We start from the raw sequence: 22,790 nt of genomic DNA on the forward strand, positions 1-22,790 counted from the left end.
CCCATTTTTGGAGTTTGAGGTGGGTTTTTTTTTTTTTTTTTACTTCTTTATTTTGAGAAAGTCTCCCTAAGTCATTAAATTCCCAGGCTGGGATTGAATTTCCAGTCCTCCTGCCTTTAGCCCCCTATTGTGCTGAGATTACAGGCATGTGCTACCACATCTGACTTGTACAAATTTTTGTGTGAATTTTTTTTTAAACAAAATTACATTTTTCCTTCTGATTTTATATTTTAAAGCTAGCAGAGGTCATAAAGACATTGGTGTTCTCTGTGTGCCTTACCTCTGCTCCTACAATGGAATCCACAATGTCAATTTCAACTCTGGTAGAGAATTGAGGGAGAAATACTATTGAGTATGTAAAACAGAAATTACCAGATTTTAGTGGAATTTACATTTATTTGGCTTATATCTATTGAACATCTACTATAATCCAGGTACAACTATGTACTTTCATATATACATATTTATTCCTCAAAACAACATATTAAAGTAGTTATTAACATTCTTTTTTTTTTTTTTTTTTTTTTTGTCTTTTTCATTTTTATCGGTACCGGGGATCGAACTCACGACCGCCTGCTTGCAAGGCAGGTGCTTATGCCGCTGAGCTAAACCCCCAGCCCCCTGTTATTAACATTCTTTTTGCAAATGAAATAAAATTCAGAAAGGTTAAATAACTTGCCTAATTGACACATTGAAGGGACTGGAATCCAGGCCTAGGTACCTAAATATTTTAAGTGTATTCTCTTTCTGGTATAAGACAAGGACCAAGACACATATGAAATGGGTAGTTTCTCATGTTTGGATATTACCATTTAATCCTTTGTTCCAGATGGGTAATCTTTTCAGATACACTTTGTTCAAAGGCTTGTTAACCTCAAGCTGTTATATCACTAGTATATAACATAATGCAAACCTTTGCATTATATTAGTTCCTCCAAATCTAGATGTTAATTGAATTTTTAAATTTTGAAACAAGGTCTCAAACAACTTGCCCTAGCTTGGTCCAAACTTGTGATTCTCCTATCTAGCTTTGCAGAGCAAGCTAGCCAGCTTGCTTTTCTCTCTGTGTGTCTGTGTCTCCTTGTCTGTCTCTCCCTCTCAACAAGGTCTCACTGTCTTGCCCAGGCTACCCTTGATCTCATGGTCCTCCTGTCTCGGCCTTCCAAGTAGCTGGGACAATAGACACACATCCCATGAAGGTTTTTTTCTTTCTAGCATCTTTTATATCATATCAGACATGTGATAGTAGGAGAAAGTTTCCCAGGAGACTAAAAGTTTATGGAAGGAAAAGAGGTTACATGATGATGGCAGGGTATTTTAGAGCTCCAGGAATAGAATAACATCTATATACCAGCTCATATTTTTATTACATTATGTAATATGTTTATTTTGTGCCTTTGATACTTTTATATTTTTCATATTCCTAGTTCCAAAAGCCTGTTTTCTTTCTCCTTTTCATTGAGTATTAGAGCTGACCTGCAACATCCTGTATTATAGTAGGTGCTATTCTAAGCCTTTGTACACTCTAACTGGAGAAAGTTTTTATAGAGCTTTTGTGTCCTATAAACAGATTAGCCCTCAATATTATTAGAGGTTTTTTGTTGTTGTTGTTTTGTTTTTTTTTTTTTAAGCAAGGTCTCACTGTATAGTGCAGGCTGGCTTGGAATTCACTTATTTAGGCTAGGCTGGCCTCGAACTCACAGAGCCCTCCTGCCTTAGCCTCCCAAGTGCTGGAATTACAAGTATGTGCTGCTATGCATGGCTTATTAGACCCTTAAATGTGAAAATCAGAGTGTATTATGTTAACTGTATTCACCTTTGACTAACATTTTTTGGTCTTAATAATTCCCATTTTTTTATTAGTGATTTCCAAATGTCTTGCTCTAATTTCATGTTTGTTTCCTTGTTTCCTCTTTCTCTCCTTCCCTTTCCTCCTTTTTTTTCTTTTCTTTTCTTTCTTCCTTTTTTTTTTTTTTTTTTTTCCTATGCAGACTCTTGCTATCTTGCCTAGGCTGATCCAGCTTCTAGATTCCAGTATCCTCCTACTCAGTCCCAAATAACTGGACTAAGGCATACACTACTGTTCCATATTGTTGTTTTTCTGTTGTCTTCTAACATGCATGAATAAGCCAGGCATGGTGGAGCATGCCTGTATTCCCAGCACTCAGGAGGCTGAGGCTGGAGGATTGCCATGCATTTGAGGCCAGCCTGGGCTACCAAGTGAGTTCAAGGCATGGCTGAACTACATAGCAAGACCCTGCTTCAAAAAACAAACAAACAGAATATATGTATAAACAAAATTTGTTATTCCATGTTGTTCCTTTTGAATTTATTATCCTAGCTATTCTTTTGCTAATTTAGTTAAATTTACCTTCTGAAAAAGGAACTAAAGTTCTTTATGATACTGTAATTATACTAGCCTTAGTGCCAGTGATATTCAACTAAAGACAAGTGTAGTGTGTGCTCTTGAAAAGAAGGGCTGTCTTTGGCTTGTTCTTGCCTGTGTATTCAAAGTCTAACACATTAAAATTTTTATTTCATACCCCAACACATGGGGATGCATGCCTGTAATCGCAGCACTGTAGGTCGCTGAGGCGGGAGGATCACAAATTGGAGCCCAGCCTAGGCAGGAGGATCACAAGTTGGAGCTAGCCTGTCTCAAAATGAAAAATTAAAACAGGACTAGGGATGTAGCTCAATGCCAAAGTCCTGCGTTCTGTCCCTAGTCATGAAGAAAAGCATTACAAATTCTCAGAGTTGGGCTAGGGATTTAGCTCAATGGTTCAAGTGCTTGTCTGGTAAGTGCAAGGTTATGAGTTTGATCCCCGGTACCAAAAAAAAAAAAAAAAAAAAAATTTAAAAAAGCCCCAAATTCTCAAAGTTACTAATTTGAGTCTGCGGAGGCAGGCTTTTTGCCTCAGCAGAACAAAACATTGTATAATTTGCATAGTGTACCAGAGATAGAATTCCCCTTGATGTCTTTTCTAGTGTTTAACCATACATGTAACTTCCTTATGCCAATTCCAAATCTCTCATTTAAAAATTATTCCATATCTGACTTCCTATTTATAGAACCCTCATTAAATTGTTTTTAAATTTTGACCATTATTAAATCTCCCATCTTCAGTAACTATTGATTTATTGGTCTCATTATTTGTGTTTGAGAAATTTTTGGATTGAAGCATGAAACCAGTTATGCCTGTTGGTAGACTTTAAGGGTATTTCCCTTCTGATGTGAATCTTTTATGAGTAAATAAATGTGTTTCTGGCTATGCTTGTCTACCTGTAAAAGTTTATGAAAAGGCACTGAATCTCTTATTTCCTTAGAGAAGAGAAGGAAGGCTTATGACGCTGAGCTAAAACCCCAGCCCCTCTGGCTGATTTTTGAAAGTGAATTAGGGAAACTCAGAAAATATGAGGGAAAACAGAGCCAGTCTTGAGGAAAGGGCTGGAAGAAGTGAATCTGGGCAGTCATTCACAGACTCAACCCAGTAAGAACACTGCTACTACTGCCACTCCCCAGGTGCTGACACCAGATCCCAATATAAGATGTGGTACATCTGATTGGATAGCCCAGGCTACACTTGCACACTCTGCCTGTAAGGGAGCATCAGAGAGAAAACTTTAGTTGCCACAGTTTTCATTTCATAGTGGGAAGAAGTCCGCCTCACACCAGACTTAGATGGGAATTCCTGAAGTACTGAAAAGAGACTGAGCAGCCAGAAAACTCAAAAAATCGCTACATCTTCTTTAACCTCAGTCACTTTCACATTAACCACTTTTATTGTCATGCTAGCATTTTCACTGTTGCATATTTTCCTATTTTATTTGCATTAGTGTTTCTTGTCTGTCCCCTTAAGCTAGTATTTAAGTACTAGGAGAGCAAGGACTTGTGTCTGTTTTGCTTATAACTGTATCTGGTGGCCTAGAACAGTGCCTAGGATATAATAGAAGCTTCTGTTCATTTGTTGAATGAATTAATATAAACCACTTACCACAATGACACAGTAAATGCATGCTTGGCAACTTACTATTTCTTAGCAGTTTATTTTTTGTTTTTTTAATTTGGTGGTCCTGATGGTACTGGAAATCAAAGTCAGGGCCTTGAGTATACTAGCCAAGTGCTCATCCACAAAACTGTATCTCCAGCCATAGAAAACTTTTGCTTATATTATTTTGTTTAATCTCCATGAGAGTCCTCTAAAGAAAATGGATTGGAGATAAGGAATAAGTCATTTTTTGGTGAAGCATACATGGTCCCTTTGTTATTTTGTTCTTGTGCCTGTGTGAGACAAAGGGACTTTAGCAAGGTCACAAAATGGTATTATTCCCAGATATGCTCCCAGTTTGAGTAATATTCTCAGCCTCACCATAGGCTAGGGTTGGGGTACACAGCTGTAATCCCAGCACTCTGGAGGATGAGGCAGGAGGATCTTGAGTTCGAGACCAGCCTGGGCTACAAAGTGAGCTCAAGGCCAGCCTGAACGAGACCCTGTCTCAAAAAGACAAAAAGGAAAAGAAGAAGGAGGCTACTCAGACATTAGGTGGAGAAAGTGTAATTTCAGGAGAGCATGCTAAGAATCTGCAGGCCAGCAGATGGGAGATCCAGAAGTGGCCTCAAAAGGTCCCAATAGCTGGGATGCTTGACAGAGAAGCAGCTGGGCCCTGAGAATCACATCCGCAGCACAGAGCCCTGAAGGAGAAGAAAGAGTGTACTTTTTTGTGACTCTGGAATCAAAAGGTACAAATAACAAGAGAATTTTTTTTGAGACTGGCCTTACTATGTAATTTAGGCTGGCCTTGAACTTATTGTATAATTTAAGCTGGCCTCCTGCCTCAGCCTCTTAAGTGCTAGGATTACTGATGTGTGCCACCACACCCAGCCACAGAATTTCTTTTTTTTTTTTTTTTTTTTTTTTTTTTTTTTTTTTTCGGTTTTTTCCTTTTTATCGGTACCGGGGATCGAACTCATGACTGCCTGCTTGCAAGGCAGGTGCTTATGCCACTGAGCTAAATCCCCAGCCCCAGAATTTCTTAAAAACCTAGAAAGAGGCTGAGGATGTAGCTCCGTGGCAAAGCACTTGCCTGCCATGTGTGAAGCTTGCCCCAAAGTTTGATTCCCAGTACTGAGAGTAAAATAAAAAGAAATGTGTGGATTTTTTCCTTTGGTGTTTTGTTTCCCCCCTCTGATTAAAAATTATGCCTTCCTAGAAGTTTGAAAAGAAGGAGAAAAAATCATACTGTTACCTGTGGCAGAAAGACAGCTATTATTTTTTACACTTACATTTTAAAAGATAGCAATGATAATAGTGTTTACTGAATAAGCAATATGTTATTTTATATAAGCAATATATAGGGCCAGGGATTTAGCTTAGTGGTATAAGTGCCTGCCTGGCAAGCACAAGGTCGAGAGAGTTTGATCCCTTCTCCCAAAAAACAACATAGTATGAGCTGGATGCAGTGGCGCATGTTTGTGATCCCAGGACTTGAAGGCTGAGCCATGTAGATTGCTGCAAGTTTGAGGCTGGCCTAGGTTACATTGTGAGTTCAAGGCTAGCCTACACTACAAAGCAAGACCTTGTTTCAAAAAAAAAAAAATTCAATATGATATAAGCATTTTTCCTTAATATTTAACATTGTTAATCTCTGCAAAATATTCTATAGCTATGCATTACTTAGCCATTTCTCAGTTATTGGAAACTTGTATAGGTTTTTTATTTTTTCAGTACTGGGAATTGAACCCAGATCCTTGTGCACTAAACCTATATTCCCAGCCCTTTTTTCATTAATTGTTGTATTTTTGAGACAGGGTCTCAGTAAGTTGCTAGGTTTCTGAGGCTGAATTCAAATTTTTAGTTTTTCTGCCTCAGTCCCCAGAGTGCTGGGATTACATGTATGTACCACACTCAGCTGGTTTTAAATTTTTCACTGTTATAAAATCTGTGATGAAAATACTTAAGTCTTTCTTCCATTGTTTCTTCCTTTGTTTGGTTTGGTATCGTTTTGTTTTGTTTTCTCAGTACAAGATTTTGCTGTATATTTCAGGGTGACCTTGACCTTACTGTGTAGCTGAGACTGCCCTTGAGTTCATGGTGATTCTTCAGCCTCAGCCTCTTGAGTACTGGGATTACAGGCATGTGCTGTAACACCCAGCTTGCTCGCTAGCTCTTCTCTGTATCCTTTCTCACTCCTTCCTTATATTTGAGTTTTCTCATGCTAAATTCTCAGTAATGGGATTTTTTTTGATCTTTCTAGAGTTGTGCAACATACAAGTAGCTTCAAGAGGTTACAGGACTAAAGACTAACCTATCAGAATATTGAAGAATTTTTTTATCCTGTTGGATATTGAACATGGTCACTGTTGTTCTTTTTTTCTTTAACATTTACTAGCTTATTCTAAAGGATACTACAAAGGATGCAGATGAAGATGTGTAAGGCTAGGCATATGGTGAGAGGTGTGGAGCTTGCACGCCCTCACTGAGCATGCCGCCTCACCCTTGGGAACTTCCAAGTGTTCAGCAATCCTGAAGTTCCCTGCTTTCTAGTTCTGTTAATGTGAGTGGGCTGAGCACTCTGTGTATGATACTGGTTTTGTTTGGGGACGAGGCAAGCTGCGAGTTGAAGCATAATTAAAAGTGCAGTCAGGCTGCCACAGATGTATACTGAGCAAGAGAAACTTGACCTCTGTCAAGCTGTGTACCTTGTTCTTATTTTCAGGCTATGCTATCATATGTATTTCCAACCCTCCCATTTTCTGGTGAAATGTACATGATTCCTTCAGTGATTATTCCAGTGCTTCCTGTGGCCTTGGAGTCACTGTCCTTCCAGCCCTCTTTACCTACTCAAGCTCTTCAGCACTATGTATCAAGCAGCACTGGCCCTCCATACTATAAATCACAGGAAATATCCAGTTTACTGAGGGGTTAGTGGACTGTTTAAGGGGTAGAATCAGGGCTGAGAAACTACCCAAATCCATCTCCTGAAGCTTGATGATTTTATCTTCCCAGGTAGTTAAATGTGTATCTTGTGGACCTGCACTTGGCTGGAATGCACAAGTGTCCTGAAAATCCTTCTATAACTTTCTTCTGTTGAACCCATTAAGAAAAGATGGCAAAAGTGAACATAACTAGAGACCTCATCCGCAGACAGATCAAGGTAAGCTTCCCAGACCTCTGAATCAAAGCATGAGATCATTTCTTCCCCAGAGATTCATTTTATAATTGAAGAAACTCAAGTATAGATTCTGTGACTTGCCTAGAGTCACATAATTAGTTAATGGCGCTCCAGGACTAGAATTAAGAACTCTTGCCTTCCTGTCTTTTACCCAAGAATGTGGAATTCCTGGAGATTCCTCTGTCCAAGTGCTTGTGCCTGGGCTGCTGAGGTTAATGTCTTATGAGGTAGGGGAGCCGTCAGTATTTTGTACACATGCATAGATATCCATGTGTAGGGGATTGTGCCAAAGAATAAAGCTTTTCATGTTCCAGCTGCTGGATTGTATACTATATAATAGAACCTGGGAAGTCTTGGTCCCACGGCACTTTCGATTCTGAGGCTTTCTTATACTAAAACCTGTCCTTTGCAGTTCGTATATAGAAGATACTCTTATACCTATTAGGTAAATGGATGTTTAGGGCAGTCAGGTACAGTTTAGCAAGATAGCCTTTGTCTTCATCAGGCAAGCCTGTAGTAAAGCAGCCACAGAGTATTTATTGATTGATTGATTGGTTGTCTTTTTGAGACAGAGTTTTGCTCTGCAGTTCAGGCTGGCTTTCAACTCATTTGATAGCCCAGGCTGGCCTCGAACTCACAGAAATTCTCTACCTCAGCCTCCCAGGGGCTGGGATTACAGGCATGTATCACCATGCCAGCTATAGAGATTTAAAGGAATAGATTTGACCAAGGTTTAATGTGCTTCTGTGGTCAGAACTTCAAGATGGGGTCAGGAGCTTCATCTCACCACTGCCCTAATAAATTGCCATTAAGACTACTTCCCTGGGGGCTGGGGATTTAGCTCAGCAGCATAAGCGCCTGCCTTGCAAGCAGACAGTTGTGAGTTTGATCCCCGGTACCAATAAAAAAGAAAAATACAAAAAAAAAAAAAAAAAGACTACTTCCCTGTGCCTTAGTTTTCTGTTGTTAAACAATAATATTGTCTGTCATCCAAGACTAATCTTTTTTTTTTTTAATCGGTACCAGGGATTGAACTCACGACCATGTGCTTGCAAGGCAGGCGCTTATGCTGCTGAGCTAAATCCCCAGCCCCAACTATAGACTAATCTTGAGAATGAAATCTGAGTGACCATGCAGCAGTTCTTTGAAATGGTTAAGTGCTAAAAAATAATTAAGGAAAATTTTAGTAGTGTTCAGCATAAGCCATACTCATCACCTAGAAAGACTGAGGCTGTACTTCTACAAAAGCTGACTTCTTGGTGTACATTATTATTATATGTTTTATATATTTTTCTTGCATTTCTGAACCCTTTTAGTTTTGTCTGTTTGTGGGGTTGTTTGGGTGTTTTATTTGTTTGTTTTTTTTTTCCTTTCATTGGATTAGATGGCCCACAAAGACAGGGACTATATATAATTTGTTGTTGTTGTTGTTGTTGTTTGTACCGGGGATCGAACTCACAACCTTGCATTTGCCAAGCAGTCACTACACACTGAGCTAAACCCCTGGCCCAAGGACAGGGACTATATTTTAAGAGCACAAAATCAGTAACCCCACACAACGTAGATCCTAAAGATGATGACTGCTGTCTTTAACTATAGAATTGTTCCCTGTTTGTTAACCCAAGTTTTTCTTTCCTTTTTTTCCACTTCTTTTCGGATCCACTTACACAGCATAGTGTTTAATTCTGCTGTCTTCATTCATACTATAATTCTGACCAGGAGTAGGAAAAACTCCTGCAAGCCAATTCTTTGCTATCTTTTCTATTGTGTCCAACAATGGACTGAATGTAGAATAGATACATAGCAAAATGGGCATGGTGGCACCCACCTGTAATTCCAGGGAGGCTGGGCAGGAGAATTGCTGTGAGTTCGAGGCCATCCTGGGCTACATAGTGGGTTCAAGGCCAACCTGAACTGCATAGTGAGCCCTTGTCTCAAAAAAACCAAAAACCAAAAGATAGGTACACATCAAATCATATTGAATTGAATTAATGAAACTATGAGTTTGTTTCTGTCCCCAGGAGCGAGGTGCCCTGAGCTTTGAGCGGAGATATCATGTCACTGACCCCTTTATCCGGAGACTGGGCCTAGAAGCAGAGCTGCAGGTAAGAGATCCAGTTTGCATCCTAGATGCATGCGGCCTGCAAAGAAAAAGGGAAAGTTGAACCATATTGATTCTTATAATCTAACTCTTAGAAACCATCTTGTTTTCTTCTTTACTAGTTTGAGATTAATGGGGACATTTTTTGGGACTCCTAAATGGTAATTAAAGTACAATGGTCACCAGGTCTAGTGGTGCATGCCTGTAATCTTAGTTCTGGGATGGCTGAGGCAGGAGGATCACTGTGAATTTGAGGCCAGCCTTAACTACATAGCAAGACCATGTTTCAAAAAGCGTAAATAAATAAATATATATTCACATGTGTCAGCCACATGAACTTGTCCTTTAACTTCTAGATCCCCTTTTCTCATTGTTTTGTTTCATTTTGTTTTGTTTTTTTGAGACAAAGTCTTACTATGTAGCTCAGGCTGGTCTTGAACTCACTATGTAGCCTGGGCTGGCTTCAAACTCACAGCAGTCCTCTTGCCTCAGCCTCCTGAGTGCTGCGATTACAGGCATATGCCACCACACCTGGCTCCTCATCTTTTTAATGTCTTAGCCATATAAGGAGGAATAGATAACAAGTACTTAACACAGTGCCTAGCTTGTAAAATTTAATGGTATATTACATTCAAATATTGTATGCTATTGTTGTCATTTGCTTTATGATAGCACTGATTTAGCCTTTTTTATTTTTTAATTTAATTTTTTTGTTAGTACATGACTGTAGTACATGATTACCTCCATTTCTGGGAGTTGTTACAGGTATATAACACATCCTAATTCTTTTTACTTCCCCTTCCTCAGTTCTTCCTCCCTCCATCTCTTCCCCTTCCCTTTTCTAAAAAATCTAGGTCTCTGTTTCCTAGCACCCTTTATTTTGCTGTTTGTACTTTAGTTTCTCATACAAAGAGAAGCCATGTGACATTTAAACTTGTGTAGATACAAGTTTATTTCATATTACATTATGGTCTCAAGGTGCATCCATTTTCCGACAAAATACTCAAATTTATCCTTCCTGGCAAAGAAATACTCTGTTGTGTATATTTACTTTATCCATTCATCTACTGATGGACATGTAGGTTGCTTCTAAGATTTAGTTATTGTGAGTTGTGTGCTGTAAACATGGGTATGCGTGGATCACTGTGACATGACACCTTTAACTCTTTCCTAGAAGGAGAATAACTGGGTCAATTGAAATGTTTATTTTTAGTTTTTTGAGGAGTCACCACAACTGATTTCCAGACTGATTGTCCTAGTTTACATTTCTTTTTTTTTTTTTTAAAGCCAGTCAAATTTAGCAGTGGGGGGGGGGTGGTATACCAACTTTAGTGACACTAATGTTAATAAGTTCTGATAACCCACTGCCATTGGACTAGCCCCTAGTTTACATTTCTACCAGCAGTAGCTGAGTTCACTTTTCTCCACAGCCTTGCTAACATTTGTTAGGATTTCTTGATGATAGCCATTCTTTGTGGAGTAAGAAGGAATCTGAGTGCTGTTTTAATTTGTATTTCTCTAATGAACAGAGATGTCAAACATTTTTCATTGTGTTTATTGGCTATTTGTACTTTTGAGAAATGTTATTCATTTCAGTTCATTTTTTATTATATCTTTTATTTTGGAGACAACTAACTTTTGAGTTCTTTATATTAGTCTAGATATTAGTTCTGTGGCATAGTTAGCAAAGATGTTTCCCTATTCTGTAGGTTAGTGCTTTATTCCATTGGTTGTTTCACTGTGTAGAAGCTTTCTAATTTGATGTAATTCCACTTGTTGATTCTTGAACATTATTTCTTGTGCCATTAGAGTTCTGTTTAGAAAGTTCTTGCCTATGCTTATGTCTTCAAGAGTTTTACCTGTTTGATCTTTCAGCAGATTGTTTCTATTTTAATATTTGGGTTCACTTTTTTATTATAAGACTTTTTTTTTTAGATAGCTTCTTGCTGAATCACTAAATTGCCCATGTTAGGTCTGAATGTTCAATCTTCCTGCCTTTGTCTCTCAAAATGCTGGGATTACAGGCATGTGCCACCACACCTAGTTTATTGTTATTCATAGAAAGTTCATAAAATTTCCTAAAATGCCAGTTCCAAGATGTTGATTTGATGGCTTCTAATTTTTTTGAGCGGGGTAGGATGAGGCAAGGTCTCACTATATAACCTAGGCTGACCTTGAGCTCATGGCAATCTTCCTGCCTCAGTCTCCCAAATACTGGGATTACAGGCAGGTACCACCACACCTGGCCAGCATCTAGTTTTTTAAAACTAGCTATTTCCTTCCCTTGTTTTATTTCCCATCACCGTCATATGTAGCCCACCTTTTGGTTAACGGTAGTTGCTCATTGGCATTTCTAAGATGTGTTTACTAAGTCATGGGTAGTGATACATACCTATAATCCCAGCTACTCAAGAGGCTGAGCCAGGCTTAAGGTTTGTTTTATTTTGTTTTTTGATCTTTCTGAGACAAGGTCTTGCTGTAGGTCTGACTGGCCTTCAGCTCACTTTGTAGCCCAGGCTGGTCTCAAATTTGCAAGATCCTCCAGCGTCAGTCTCCTGAGCATGTGCCACCACGCCCAATTTAGGTTTAAATTTGGGAGTTCAAGGTCAGCCTGGGTAACACAGCAAGACCCTATCTCTTAAAGACAGACAGACAGAGGAAGGAAGGGAGGGAGAAAAGAAGGAGCACTGCCACCTATAATTCCAGCACTCTACAAAGCCTAGGCAAGAGGAATGCAAGTTGAATCCTCACATGGGCAATTTAGCAATTTAGGGAGACCCTGTCTCAAAAAAAGAAGGTAGAGAGATGTAGCTCAATGTGCAGGCTTTGAATTCAATCCTCAGCCACCCCCCAAGAAAAGAAGGAAAAAAGAAGAGATGATTGTTGGACTATGAGTGTAAAGATAGGGTAAAATAGAGAAAAGCAACATAATAAGTCTGCAAGTTTTTCTAGGTTATTTTGTTGTTGTTCATGATTGTTGGCTTGTTTGTTTTTGAGACAGAGTCTCACTACGTAGCCCAGGCAGGCTTTGAACTCCCAGCAGTTTTGCCTCCGCCTCCCAAGTGCTGGCTGTTGGAGTTTTTGTTTTATTTTTTGAGACAGGGTCTTGCTGTTGAGTCAAAAGTAGCCTCAAACTTAACAATCTTGTCTCGGCCTCCTTACTACTGGGATTACAGGTATATGCCATCATACAGAGTTTCTTGTGGGGTGTGTGTGTGTGTGTGTGTGTGTGTGTGTGTGTTTAGGTGGTAGCGGGGGGGGGGTTGAACCCTGGGCTCTCACACTGAGCTACATCACCAGCCCTTTATTAAATTTTTTTTTTTTTTTTTTTTTTTTTAAGTTTTGAAACACTAAGCTCACTAAGTTGCCTAGGCTAGGCTCAAACTTGTTATCCTATTGCCTCAGCCTTCCAGCGTGCTGGGATTTTACAGGTGTGTGCCATTATACTGAGGTCTGTTTCACTCATATCAAACATGATCCTCAGGAAAATACTTGCTTTTCTTTGCAGCTCCAGCGTAACCATCATGATTCTGAAACTTTTCATAGGCACATGTAATACTATGAGCCAAGGAGATTCAAATACTCAGTTCAAATACTAAGCTGAGGAAAATCAGTGTAGGGGCCAGGACTTTAGCTCAGCGGTGCAAGTGCCTGCCTGGCAGGCGTGAGGTCATGATTTTGATCCCAGGTACCCTGCCCCCCATGCAGTGTAGGTTTATGTATGTCTGAAAGGTGAATGTTAGGAGTTAAGTAGATTTAGGGGTAGAGGATAAGGGAGAGAAAGTTTTCTAAGCTGGGAGAATAACATCATGTGAGTGATGCAAGAAACAGTAGAAAGTACTGATTTCAAGGCTGAGTGATGTGGTGTAAGCCTGTAATTCCAGCACTCGGTAGGCTGAGGCAGGAGGATTGCTGCAAGTTTGAGGCCAGCCTAGGCTACAAGTTCAAGTCCACCCTGAATTGCATAGTGAAACCCTGTTTTAAGAAGGAAAAAAAACAGTATTCAGTTCAAAAGAACAAATAGTCAAAGAATACAAGTGCAGAATGGGAGACTGACAAAGCTGGAGATGTGTGAGGTCTGATGTTCATAGTGATAGTTGCTGTAGGCTGTGTTTAGTGACTGAGGACTTTATGCTTGGGACAACAGAGAGCCATTGAATGGCTTATAGCATAGGAACAATATGATCAAGTTCTGATTTATGAAAAATTAATCTTCACTTCAAAGTGAAGAAAAGCTTGCCACAGTTTAAACTGGGTACAGCCCAGTTTAAACCCCAGTTAGAGGACTATGACAGTGACTTATGAAGTGATGGGTGACCTGAACTAAGATGGTAGTAATTTGGCTCTAGAGAAATCAGTGGACTTGAAACATTTAAATAGGATTTTTGGTGATTAGATATAGAAAGTTAGGAAAAGAGTGACATATGAAAGTCAGGTTTCTGACTTGAGTGGCACAGTAGAAGGCAGGATCTTTTTCTGAGTTAGGGAACCTGATAAAGAAATAGCTTTGAAAGGAAAGATGCTATGGTTGGTGTTGGCTATTCTGGAGCTATTGGCTGAGGGCAGTGAGTCTTATCTGGACAGGTAGTTGAAATACTTGGATTTGAGCTCAGAATAAAGATACACGATACCAGGGATCGAACTCAGGACTGCGTGCTTGCAAAAAGCTTATGCCACTGAGCTAAATCCCCAGCCCCAGAAACCGCTACTTTTAAAAAGAGGAACCCAGAGGGATGAAAAAGAGAAAAGAGAGGATGATGTTATAAACAGAACACAGAAGGAAATTTCATTGAGAAACCCCATACTCGTCATTGCCAAAGGTCAAATAACTAAGAAGTAGCCACTGATTTATGACAAGAAAGCTCTCTATAATGGAAATTATGCCAAAAGTCATTTTTCTGGAGATGGTATAGATAGACAGTAGGTTAAGGAATTATTAGGAAGTGAAAAAACGAAAATATCAACTATAGATTAATGGAAGGCTATAGGTACATAAGGACTTGGTATCAAGGAAGGACTTTCTTAGATTACAGAAACGAGTATCTGTACTCGTTAATGTCAAGAGGAAAGAACTGGCAGAGAAAGGAAAACTTGAAGAAATAATAAAGCAAGGAGATGGTCTGGGATAGCACTTGGTCAGATGACTATTGTAAGAAAGTGATTGTGGTAATGAATCATGGATTCTTGTTTTGTTTTTGAGACGTGTCTTTACTATATAGTTTAGGCTAGCTTTGAATTCACCATGTAAGCCAGGTTGGCCTTGAACTTGCAGAGATTCTCCTGCCTCAGCCTCCCGAGTGTTGGGATTACAACATGTTCCACCATACTGAATTTTTGTTTTTTAAAGAGAAGATCTTTTATGTTGTCCAGGATGACCTTAAGCTCCAGGGCTCAAGTGATCCTTCACTGCCTTAAGACTACCTAGAATCAGGTGTGTGGTGCCACACTCAACTCAGAACCAGAATTGTTTTTGAATTTTGTTTGTTTGTTTGTCTGGCTTTTGTTTTTTGAGGCAGGTTTTCACTGTGTAGTTCAGGCTGGCTTTGAACTCACCATATAGCCCAGGCTGGCCTCAAACTCACACCAATCCTCCTGAGTGCTAGAATTACTGGCGTGCACTACCACACCTGGCTCTGAATCTTTCCCTTTTTAGGAAAAATAGAAAGAAGTAAAGACATGAAGTACACGGCTGGGGATTTAGCTCAGCGGCATAAGCCCCTGCCTTGCAGGTAGGCAGTCGTGAGTTCAATCCCCGGTAGCGATAAAAAAGAAAAAGACAAAAAAAAAAAAAAAAAAAAGACATGAGATACATATAAGGAGAGAAGAGAAGAGGCAACTGTCTAGGCTTGGATTTTGTGTGTGTGTGCACACATGTGTGTGGCATAGGAGATTGAACAAAGTCTCTAAGTTGCTAGGCTGTGCTCAAACTCATGAGCTTGCCCCAGCCTCCCAGAGTGCTGAAATTACTTGGTGTGTGCCACCACACCTGGCTACTTAGAGGACTTTTTTGGGGTATAGACAGATATTTTCTTATTTTTGGCTTTCCACTTACCATTATATTTTGGAAATCATCTTATACCAGTTCATAGTATTCATTTTTATTTTTTGTGGCTGTATAGTGTGCTATATGGAACAGCACTAAGATTTTGCCAATGAATTTTGCATGTCTGGGCACATAGCATTGTTTCTCATTTATATATATATATATATATATATACATATATATATATATATATATATATATATTTTTTTTTTTTTTTTTTTTTTTTTTTTTTTGGTACCAAAGATTGAACTCATGACCTCATGTTTGCCAAGCAGGCACTTAGATGCTGAGCTAAACCCCTGGCCCTCTAGTTTATAATTATAACAATACCATAATGCAAACAATTTGGTCCACAAACAAAAGCTTTTGGCAAAATTTTGTTTTTGTTTGCAAACTCCACAATGGGTGACAAACAGCCATGGCCATCTTTCCCACATGAACGCAAACATGGCCACGGCCATCTTTCCCAAGATTGTGCAACAAATTAAGTTCATGAACCAAGGTAGGTTAGTATTGCTAGAAATGTATCTTTTTCTTTTTTTCTTTTTTTTTTTTTTTTTTTTTTTTTTTTTTGTTGTTGTTGTTGTCTTGTAGCGAGAAGGTCTGTCTATGCAGTTCAGGCTGGCTTTGGGCTCACTTTGTAGCCCAGACTTGTCTTGAACTTGCAATGATTCACCTGACTCAGCCTCCTGAGTGCCAGGTTTACAGGAGTGCGCCACCACTCCTGGCTTAGAAATGTATCTTTAGAGTGGAAAAAAAAATTAAAAATGAGAGTTCTGGTAAAAGGATAAATGTGTTTGTGGTTTTGTTAGATGTTGCCAAATGCCTAATTTTCCTTGCCAGTAGCAAAGACTTAATATCAGATTGTTATATTTCTTTTATTAATGAAGTTAATTATATTCGATATGTTTAAAGGCCTTGTTAATATATTGTTTGGCAATTTTGTTCTAACAAAGGAGAGAAATAAGAACTGATTATATTTCTCCATAGTTTTTATGAACAGAAGCACAGGGTTGATAAACAGAAACTTATTTTGGTTATTTCCAGGGGTGGAAGTGGTCAACATAGAGGTGTAGGGAAGGGAAAGGGGAATAACTTTTTCTAGACTATTTTTTTTTTTTATTTTTTGGTTTTGGTGATGCTGGGAATTGAACTCAGAATCTTTATACGTGTTAGGCAAATTCTGTGCTGCACTGCCAATCCTTTTTATTGTATTTTATTTTATTTTGTGGCAAAACTGTCTCAAACTTGGAATCCTCCTGCCTTAGACCCCTCAGGTATCTAAGACTGCATCTGACTTTCCTGGACTTTTTATAGTTTTCATATATAGAACTATGTTGAGATCTTTTGTATTAAAAAGTGTAGATTAAATAAAAGTTTAGAAGGAACAGACAACAAACTCAGTTTTTTAACATAGTACTGATTACTATCTATTCTCAATGTGAAGGTAAAACGAACTTTAAAGAAATGTTGAACTAAAAAAAAAAGAAAGAAATGTTGAACTCTGTAGATTCATTATTTGTACTGTTACTGCTATAGCATTTCTGTAACCATATGTGTATGTAATAGAAGTGAGCAAATAAGTAAATATATCTATGTTATTGGGAGCCAGAGTTCTCACTGTGGGAAAAAGGAAATTATTACAGTATGAATTTGGAAAAGACAAAGAAGTCTGAGATATTAGGTTGTAATTAGCAGTATTACTATAAACTCATGATTTTATAAATACATATAAAAATACATTTAGAGCCAGGTGTGGTGGCACATGCCTATAATGCCAGCACTCTGGAGGCTGAGGTAGGAAGATTGTTCAAGTTTGAGATTGACCTGTACTACAAAATAAACTAAAGGCTAGCCTAAACTACATAGGAAGACCTTGTCTCAAAAAGACAAAAAACACGCCTGCCTTGCAAACAGGCAGTCGTGAGTTCGATCCCCGGTACCGATAAAAAGGAAAAAGACAAAAAACAGTGCTAGGGATTTCGCTCAGCGGTATAAGTGCCTGCCTGGCAAGCGCAAAGTCATGAGTTTGATTCCCATACAAAAAAAAAAAAAAAGACAGAAAACCTGATATTTATATATTATTTCAGATTTTTATGTTACTGTTTTGTTTTAAATTTGTCATTTTCTTTTTTTATTATTATTATTTAAAGAAAGATAAAACAAAATAGAAAACGGACAGAAATAGTACATACTTTCAAAGACAAGAAATAAACAGTAATAAATCACTAGTTGATGTATACATATTGTCCCCCCACAAATAGTTGTTCACGATACAAAAGTGGAACATATCAATGGGAATTCAACCAGGGAGGCTGCAAACAGTTCTGTTCAACTATCCAACAAAAACTAAGTAATATGGCTATCAACCCTGTACACTTAGACATGTATGCATTTTTCCATATCTTCATTTATGTTGAAACCTAACAAAACTTATTAGATTAAAATCCTTCTGAATAAAGATTAATAATATTGCTGGATTTCACATCATAACACTCCGGAATCAGCACTGGGTACTGCAGTGCCCCTTTCTTTCCTTCAAAGTATTTGTTCTTCATGTGTCATAAGATCAGTTCTCATAAACTGTTTATAGGTTTTACTCAAGCATAAGTCTTACTTAACCTGTATTTCTATCCTTTCTATACTAGAGGGAGAAACAGAACAAAGCAGGACAGAACTAAACATATTCCTATAGACACATAAAACTAAAAAAAGACTTATAAAACTGCTGTATAAGGAGTTCTACCATGGTCACTGTGCTGTTTCTTGTTATCAACAGAACTGTCTATATCATCAGATAAAGTATAATTGAATATATCAGTACATAACAGAATTAATAGAAATATAACTTTGTAGATACTGTAGAGCTACAAAAACAGGTAGTAATCAAATCAGAATGGATATCATGGTAAATCATTGCCATTTTTAGTATAATTGTCTATACTCAACTTGATAACAGCAACTTAACAGTTTTGAATAAAATCTGTCAATAATAAGCAGCAATCAAACAAATCAGATTTAACTAAGATCAGTCATGATACAACAGTATAAGTCATACAGGGATCTGGAATAAGTTAATAGGAAATTAAAATGACCACTGTGCTATGTCCTGATATCTTCGGGACAGCTGTCTGTGCCCTCAGATCCAGTGCTTGTATACAAACTAGGACAGAACAAGTTCCAACCAAGCATAGTGGTGCGAGTAATAAGGGTTTTAATTCCTGATACACTATTAGCTATATCTTCTACTGTTTTTTTTTTGTTTGTTTGTTTTGTTTTTTTTTAACCAGTACCAGGATCGAACTCACAACCACCTGCTTGCAAGTCAGGTGCTTGTGCCGTTAAGCTAAATCCCCGGCCCCTATTGTGTTTTTTTTTTTTTTAAGATTATTCCTCCCCTTTATTCCCCCAGAATGAACTGTGTATTTTGGGTCTTGCCAACATTCATGGTTTTATATGGAGGGGGGGGCAACCTGCTATTTACCTGTTTCCAAACTTTCTCACTCCTAGGCTAGATTTCTAGTTATATTTCTTCCTTTTTTTTTTTTTTTTTTTTTTCATTTTTATCGGTACCAGGGAACGAACTCACGACCGCCTGCTTGCAAGGCAGGTGCTTATGCCGCTGAGCTAAATCCCCAGCCCCTATTTCTTCATTTATTAAAGCTTGTCTGTTCAACTTATCCATAAATACTAATCCAGTTACTCCTATTACTCTCTGGTTCCCTATCACATCGAGTTCCCTTTTCTCATATTTGATTTTGGTCCATATAACCTTCAGGCTAATTATATTTCCTATAAAGAGCCTCTTGATGGACCCTCCTCTTGATCCACTCTGTCTGTGATTCTGTTTTTTCCCTTAAGTTAGTATATCTAGGTCATGTATATTAGAAATTACATCCAACCTTCTTTACTGCGTTTCTGTTGTGCTCTTTTCTGTCATTAGTTGTCTGTTTGTCTTCTTCATTTCGCTTTCTGTTCCATTCATTGTGGCTTCTCTGCCACTGTTTCTGGAATCCTGATACTTTGCTCTCTCTTTTTAGAATGTCCTGCTGTATTCTCTGTAGAGTTGGATTGGTGGTTGCGAATTCCCCCAGTTCCTCTTTATCTTGGAAGCACCTTGTTTCTCCATTATAATTTCTAGGGACAGTTGTGTAGGATATATCAATCTTGGCTAGAGGTTATTGTCTTGCAAGGCTTAGATTAGTTCGTTCCACGCTCTTCAAGATTTGACAGTTTGTGCCGAGAAGTCTGCTGTAATTCTGATGGGTGTTCCCTTGTAAGTGAACTGTTTCTTGTCTCTGACAGCTTTTAATATTCTGTTCTTATATTGGATTTCTGGAATCTTGATTATTATGTGCCTGGATGTAGTTCTATTTTGATTGTAGGTGGCTGGAATTTTGTATGCCTCATCTGAGCATCTTTTCCTTTTCCTAGGTTTGGGAAGTTTTCCTTAATTATTTCTGTGAATAGCCTTTGCAGTTCCTTTGTTTGTACCCCTGCTTCTTCATTCACATTGTTTATTCTTAAAGTTATAGATCGTCTTGTCATCTTCTAGCCTTTGTATTGTTAGTGCTTGTTACCTTGTTATTTTTAAGTTTTTCCTTTCATGTTCCCCATTACAAACCTGTCCTCCAGCTCAGATAATTTATCCTTAGTTTCTTTCAAGCTGTTATGCCAGCTTTCAATAGAGTTTTTAGTTTCCTGGTAATCTCTTTGAACCTGCTTCATGTATTCTGTTTTTTCTATTTTCTCCATCAAATGATTCTCGCCTTTTTTATTTGTTCTTCCATTCTACCATCTGTTTTTCTTGGGAGGTGCTTTCTTTAACTATTCTACTTATATCTTGCTTTACTTGGTTAAATACTTCACTTTTGAACTCGTCTCTGAGGTCCTAAAGATACCGCTTTATGTCTATTGGTGCCATGCCTGATATTGCATGTTTTCTGTCCTCATTCTCCTTTGTATTTACCTTTTCTGGATCAGTGTTCTCAGGATTGGGGACTGGGGACACTTTCTTGTTGCCTCCTCTTATAACTTTGTTCCTTCCATACAGGCATATATAGGAGGCCCAGTGTCTTTCTTTGTCGGTTTCAGTTTGTCTGAAGTGCTCTGACTAGATGGTCCCACCCACTGCAGTGTACTAAGAGGTGCAGACCCAGGCAGCCTATGTTGGACCCACCCCTCCAGGTCAACCTACTGAAGGCTTCACTGTATTAGTGTGCACAGCCAGGTGCAGGGACTTGATTTGGGCTAGCCTATTTGGCCTCAGTCCATGGCATCACCCAGGTCAAGCATTCCCCAGCAATACTGCTTGAGAGGAGAATATGTGACTGAAGTCACTGCAGCACCCTGTTCTGGCCAGTCTGCCCAATCCCAGAATGTCCTCTGTTGGAGCCTCTTTGTCTATGGAAAGGTCTTTATTCCTCTCCCTCACCACAGATCAATGCAGGGTCCCCTGCCAGCTCTGCTCTCAATGTGATTCGCTGATTCGCGTTCACGTCTGCAGTGAGTTGAAACCAGCGGGCTATCCTGGCTCCACCAATTCAGGCATGGCAGTGGCAGGGAGTTCAATCCGCGAGTTTAAGCAGGTGGCACCAAGACTTTAGCTGTTTCAGTCATAGCACCGCAACTGCTTTAGCTGTTCCAGTCGTAGCACTGGGACTGCATTTCCAGTTGGTTTCTCTCAGTCTGGTTCATTTCTGGGTCGGCAGGGTATTTCTCTCTGCGTAGAACTCCCCACGCTGCACCATTCCTGGAATCTAAGCTGGCTATCTCAGAGAGCCTCTGTAGCTGCTGTTATCTATCCACCATCTTTTCTTGATCTCTAATTTGTCATTTTCTACCAAAAGGAGCCTGGAGTCCTTAAGGAAATAAGTGACTCCAGGCTAGGATTCCAGGGCTGGGACTCCAGTTCTGGAAATCACATGATAAGCCTATAACATCTTGCTCCAGAAAGTAAAGGAATACTTTAAAAATGATGAGAACATACATAAAGGACATAGAGGCTAGCTTGCAGAGCATGCTAGTACCCAAACCTGGGATAATTAGAATAAATAATGATAGTAATAAATTAAAACTAAAAGAATAAAAAAAAATCTGAACTTGTACTGATAGAGGTGGGTACTTCTAGTAGAATGTTTACTATTAAGGAAATGATAGCGTTTAAAAAATTACCATTTTAAGTTGGGCGTAGTAGTGCATGCCTGTAATCCCAGCAGTGAAGAGGTTGAGGCAGGAAGATTGCTGTGGGTTCAAGTCTAGCTGGCACTACATAATGAAATCCTGTCTCAGAAAGACAAAAAAAAAAAAAAGTCAACATTTTTATAACCATCACACTAGTAACTGTTTCAGGCAAGAATAATTAAGAGGTGATTACAGCCTTACAACCTTTTGAGTAAAAAGTTGATTGAGGGCAGGATGTTTACACAATGGCAAGTATCCCTTCAAAGATAACAAAGGGAAAAATAACACTATGAGAGGGAGAGCCTGATGAATATCACCTTAACCAGGACAAAAAGACAACATGTTAAGAGCCAGGTGTGGTGGGCACGCCTGTAATCCCAGCACTCAGGAGGCTGAGGCTGGAGGATTGTTGAGTTTGAGACAAGCCTAGACTACAAAGTGAACTCAACACCAGCTAGAACTGCATAGTGAGACCCTGTCCTAAAAAGACCAAAAAAAGGACAACATATGCCACCTGTTATTATATAATAAGAATACAAAATCAAACTGGGTGTAGTGACACACACCTGTAATTTCAGCAGTCAGGAGGTTAAAACAGAAGGATCTTGAACTTCAGGCCAGCCTGAACTACTAGCAAGACCCTATATCAAAAAAGATATATAACTCTTACTTTTTTTTTTTTTTTTTTTTTTTTTTTTTTTTTGTAGTTCTGTATTACTTGTACCCTTACACGGCTTTGTTTTATTTTGTTTTTTTTCTTTTTCCTTTTAAATAAAATTTTTTAAAAAAGATACATACATTCAACATCATGGAGGTAATGTTTATATCAAAATGTAATACCTAGCTGGGGATATAGCTCAGTGGCATAAATACCTGCTTGGCAAGTGCAAGGTCCTAAGTTCAATTCCTGGTACAAAATAATAATAATACCTAAATCTAATCATGGGGAAATGAGACAAATCCCAACTGAGAGACATTTCTTCAGAACAGCTGATTTACTCTTCAAAAATATCTATATCAAGGGCCCGAGATTTAGCTCAACAGCATAAGTGCCTGCCTTGCAAGCATGCAATTGCGAGTTCGATCCTTGATACAAAAAAAAAAAAAAATCTATATCATAAACTAAACAGGACTGAGAAACTATTCCAGAAACTATTCCAGAAGCCAAAGAAGCCTACCATGGTGTCACATGCCCATGCCTACAATCCCTTGAAGGAGGATTGCAAGTTTGAGTCCAACCTGGGCAATTTAGCAAGATCCTGTCTCGAAATAAAAAAGGCCTAGAAGAAA

The 22,790-nt window shown here is 38.7% G+C and overlaps 1 protein-coding gene across 3 annotated transcripts in view; it reads left to right on the top strand.

Annotated features, from left to right (window-relative positions):
• Wdtc1 (WD and tetratricopeptide repeats 1) overlaps positions 1–22,790 on the top strand; it is a 61,319-nt gene that overhangs the window by 9,302 nt on the left and 29,227 nt on the right. For 2 of the 3 annotated variants that reach the window (XM_023565677.2, XM_003471287.5), the window contains 2 exons: positions 7,008–7,155; positions 9,195–9,278. In XM_023565677.2, coding sequence (XP_023421445.1) covers positions 7,108–7,155; positions 9,195–9,278 — 132 coding nt within the window. In that variant the 5' untranslated portion in view covers positions 7,008–7,107. Of the gene's footprint in view, positions 1–7,007; positions 7,156–9,194; positions 9,279–22,790 lie in introns of those variants that run through there. The other variant, XM_063235855.1, reaches the window with a different exon arrangement.

Source organism: Cavia porcellus, unplaced genomic scaffold (assembly GCF_034190915.1).
Source record: "Cavia porcellus strain 051 isolate PalLab524CR breed Dunkin Hartley unplaced genomic scaffold, mCavPor4.1 scaffold_25, whole genome shotgun sequence".
NCBI classification, from domain to species: domain Eukaryota; kingdom Metazoa; phylum Chordata; class Mammalia; order Rodentia; family Caviidae; genus Cavia; species Cavia porcellus.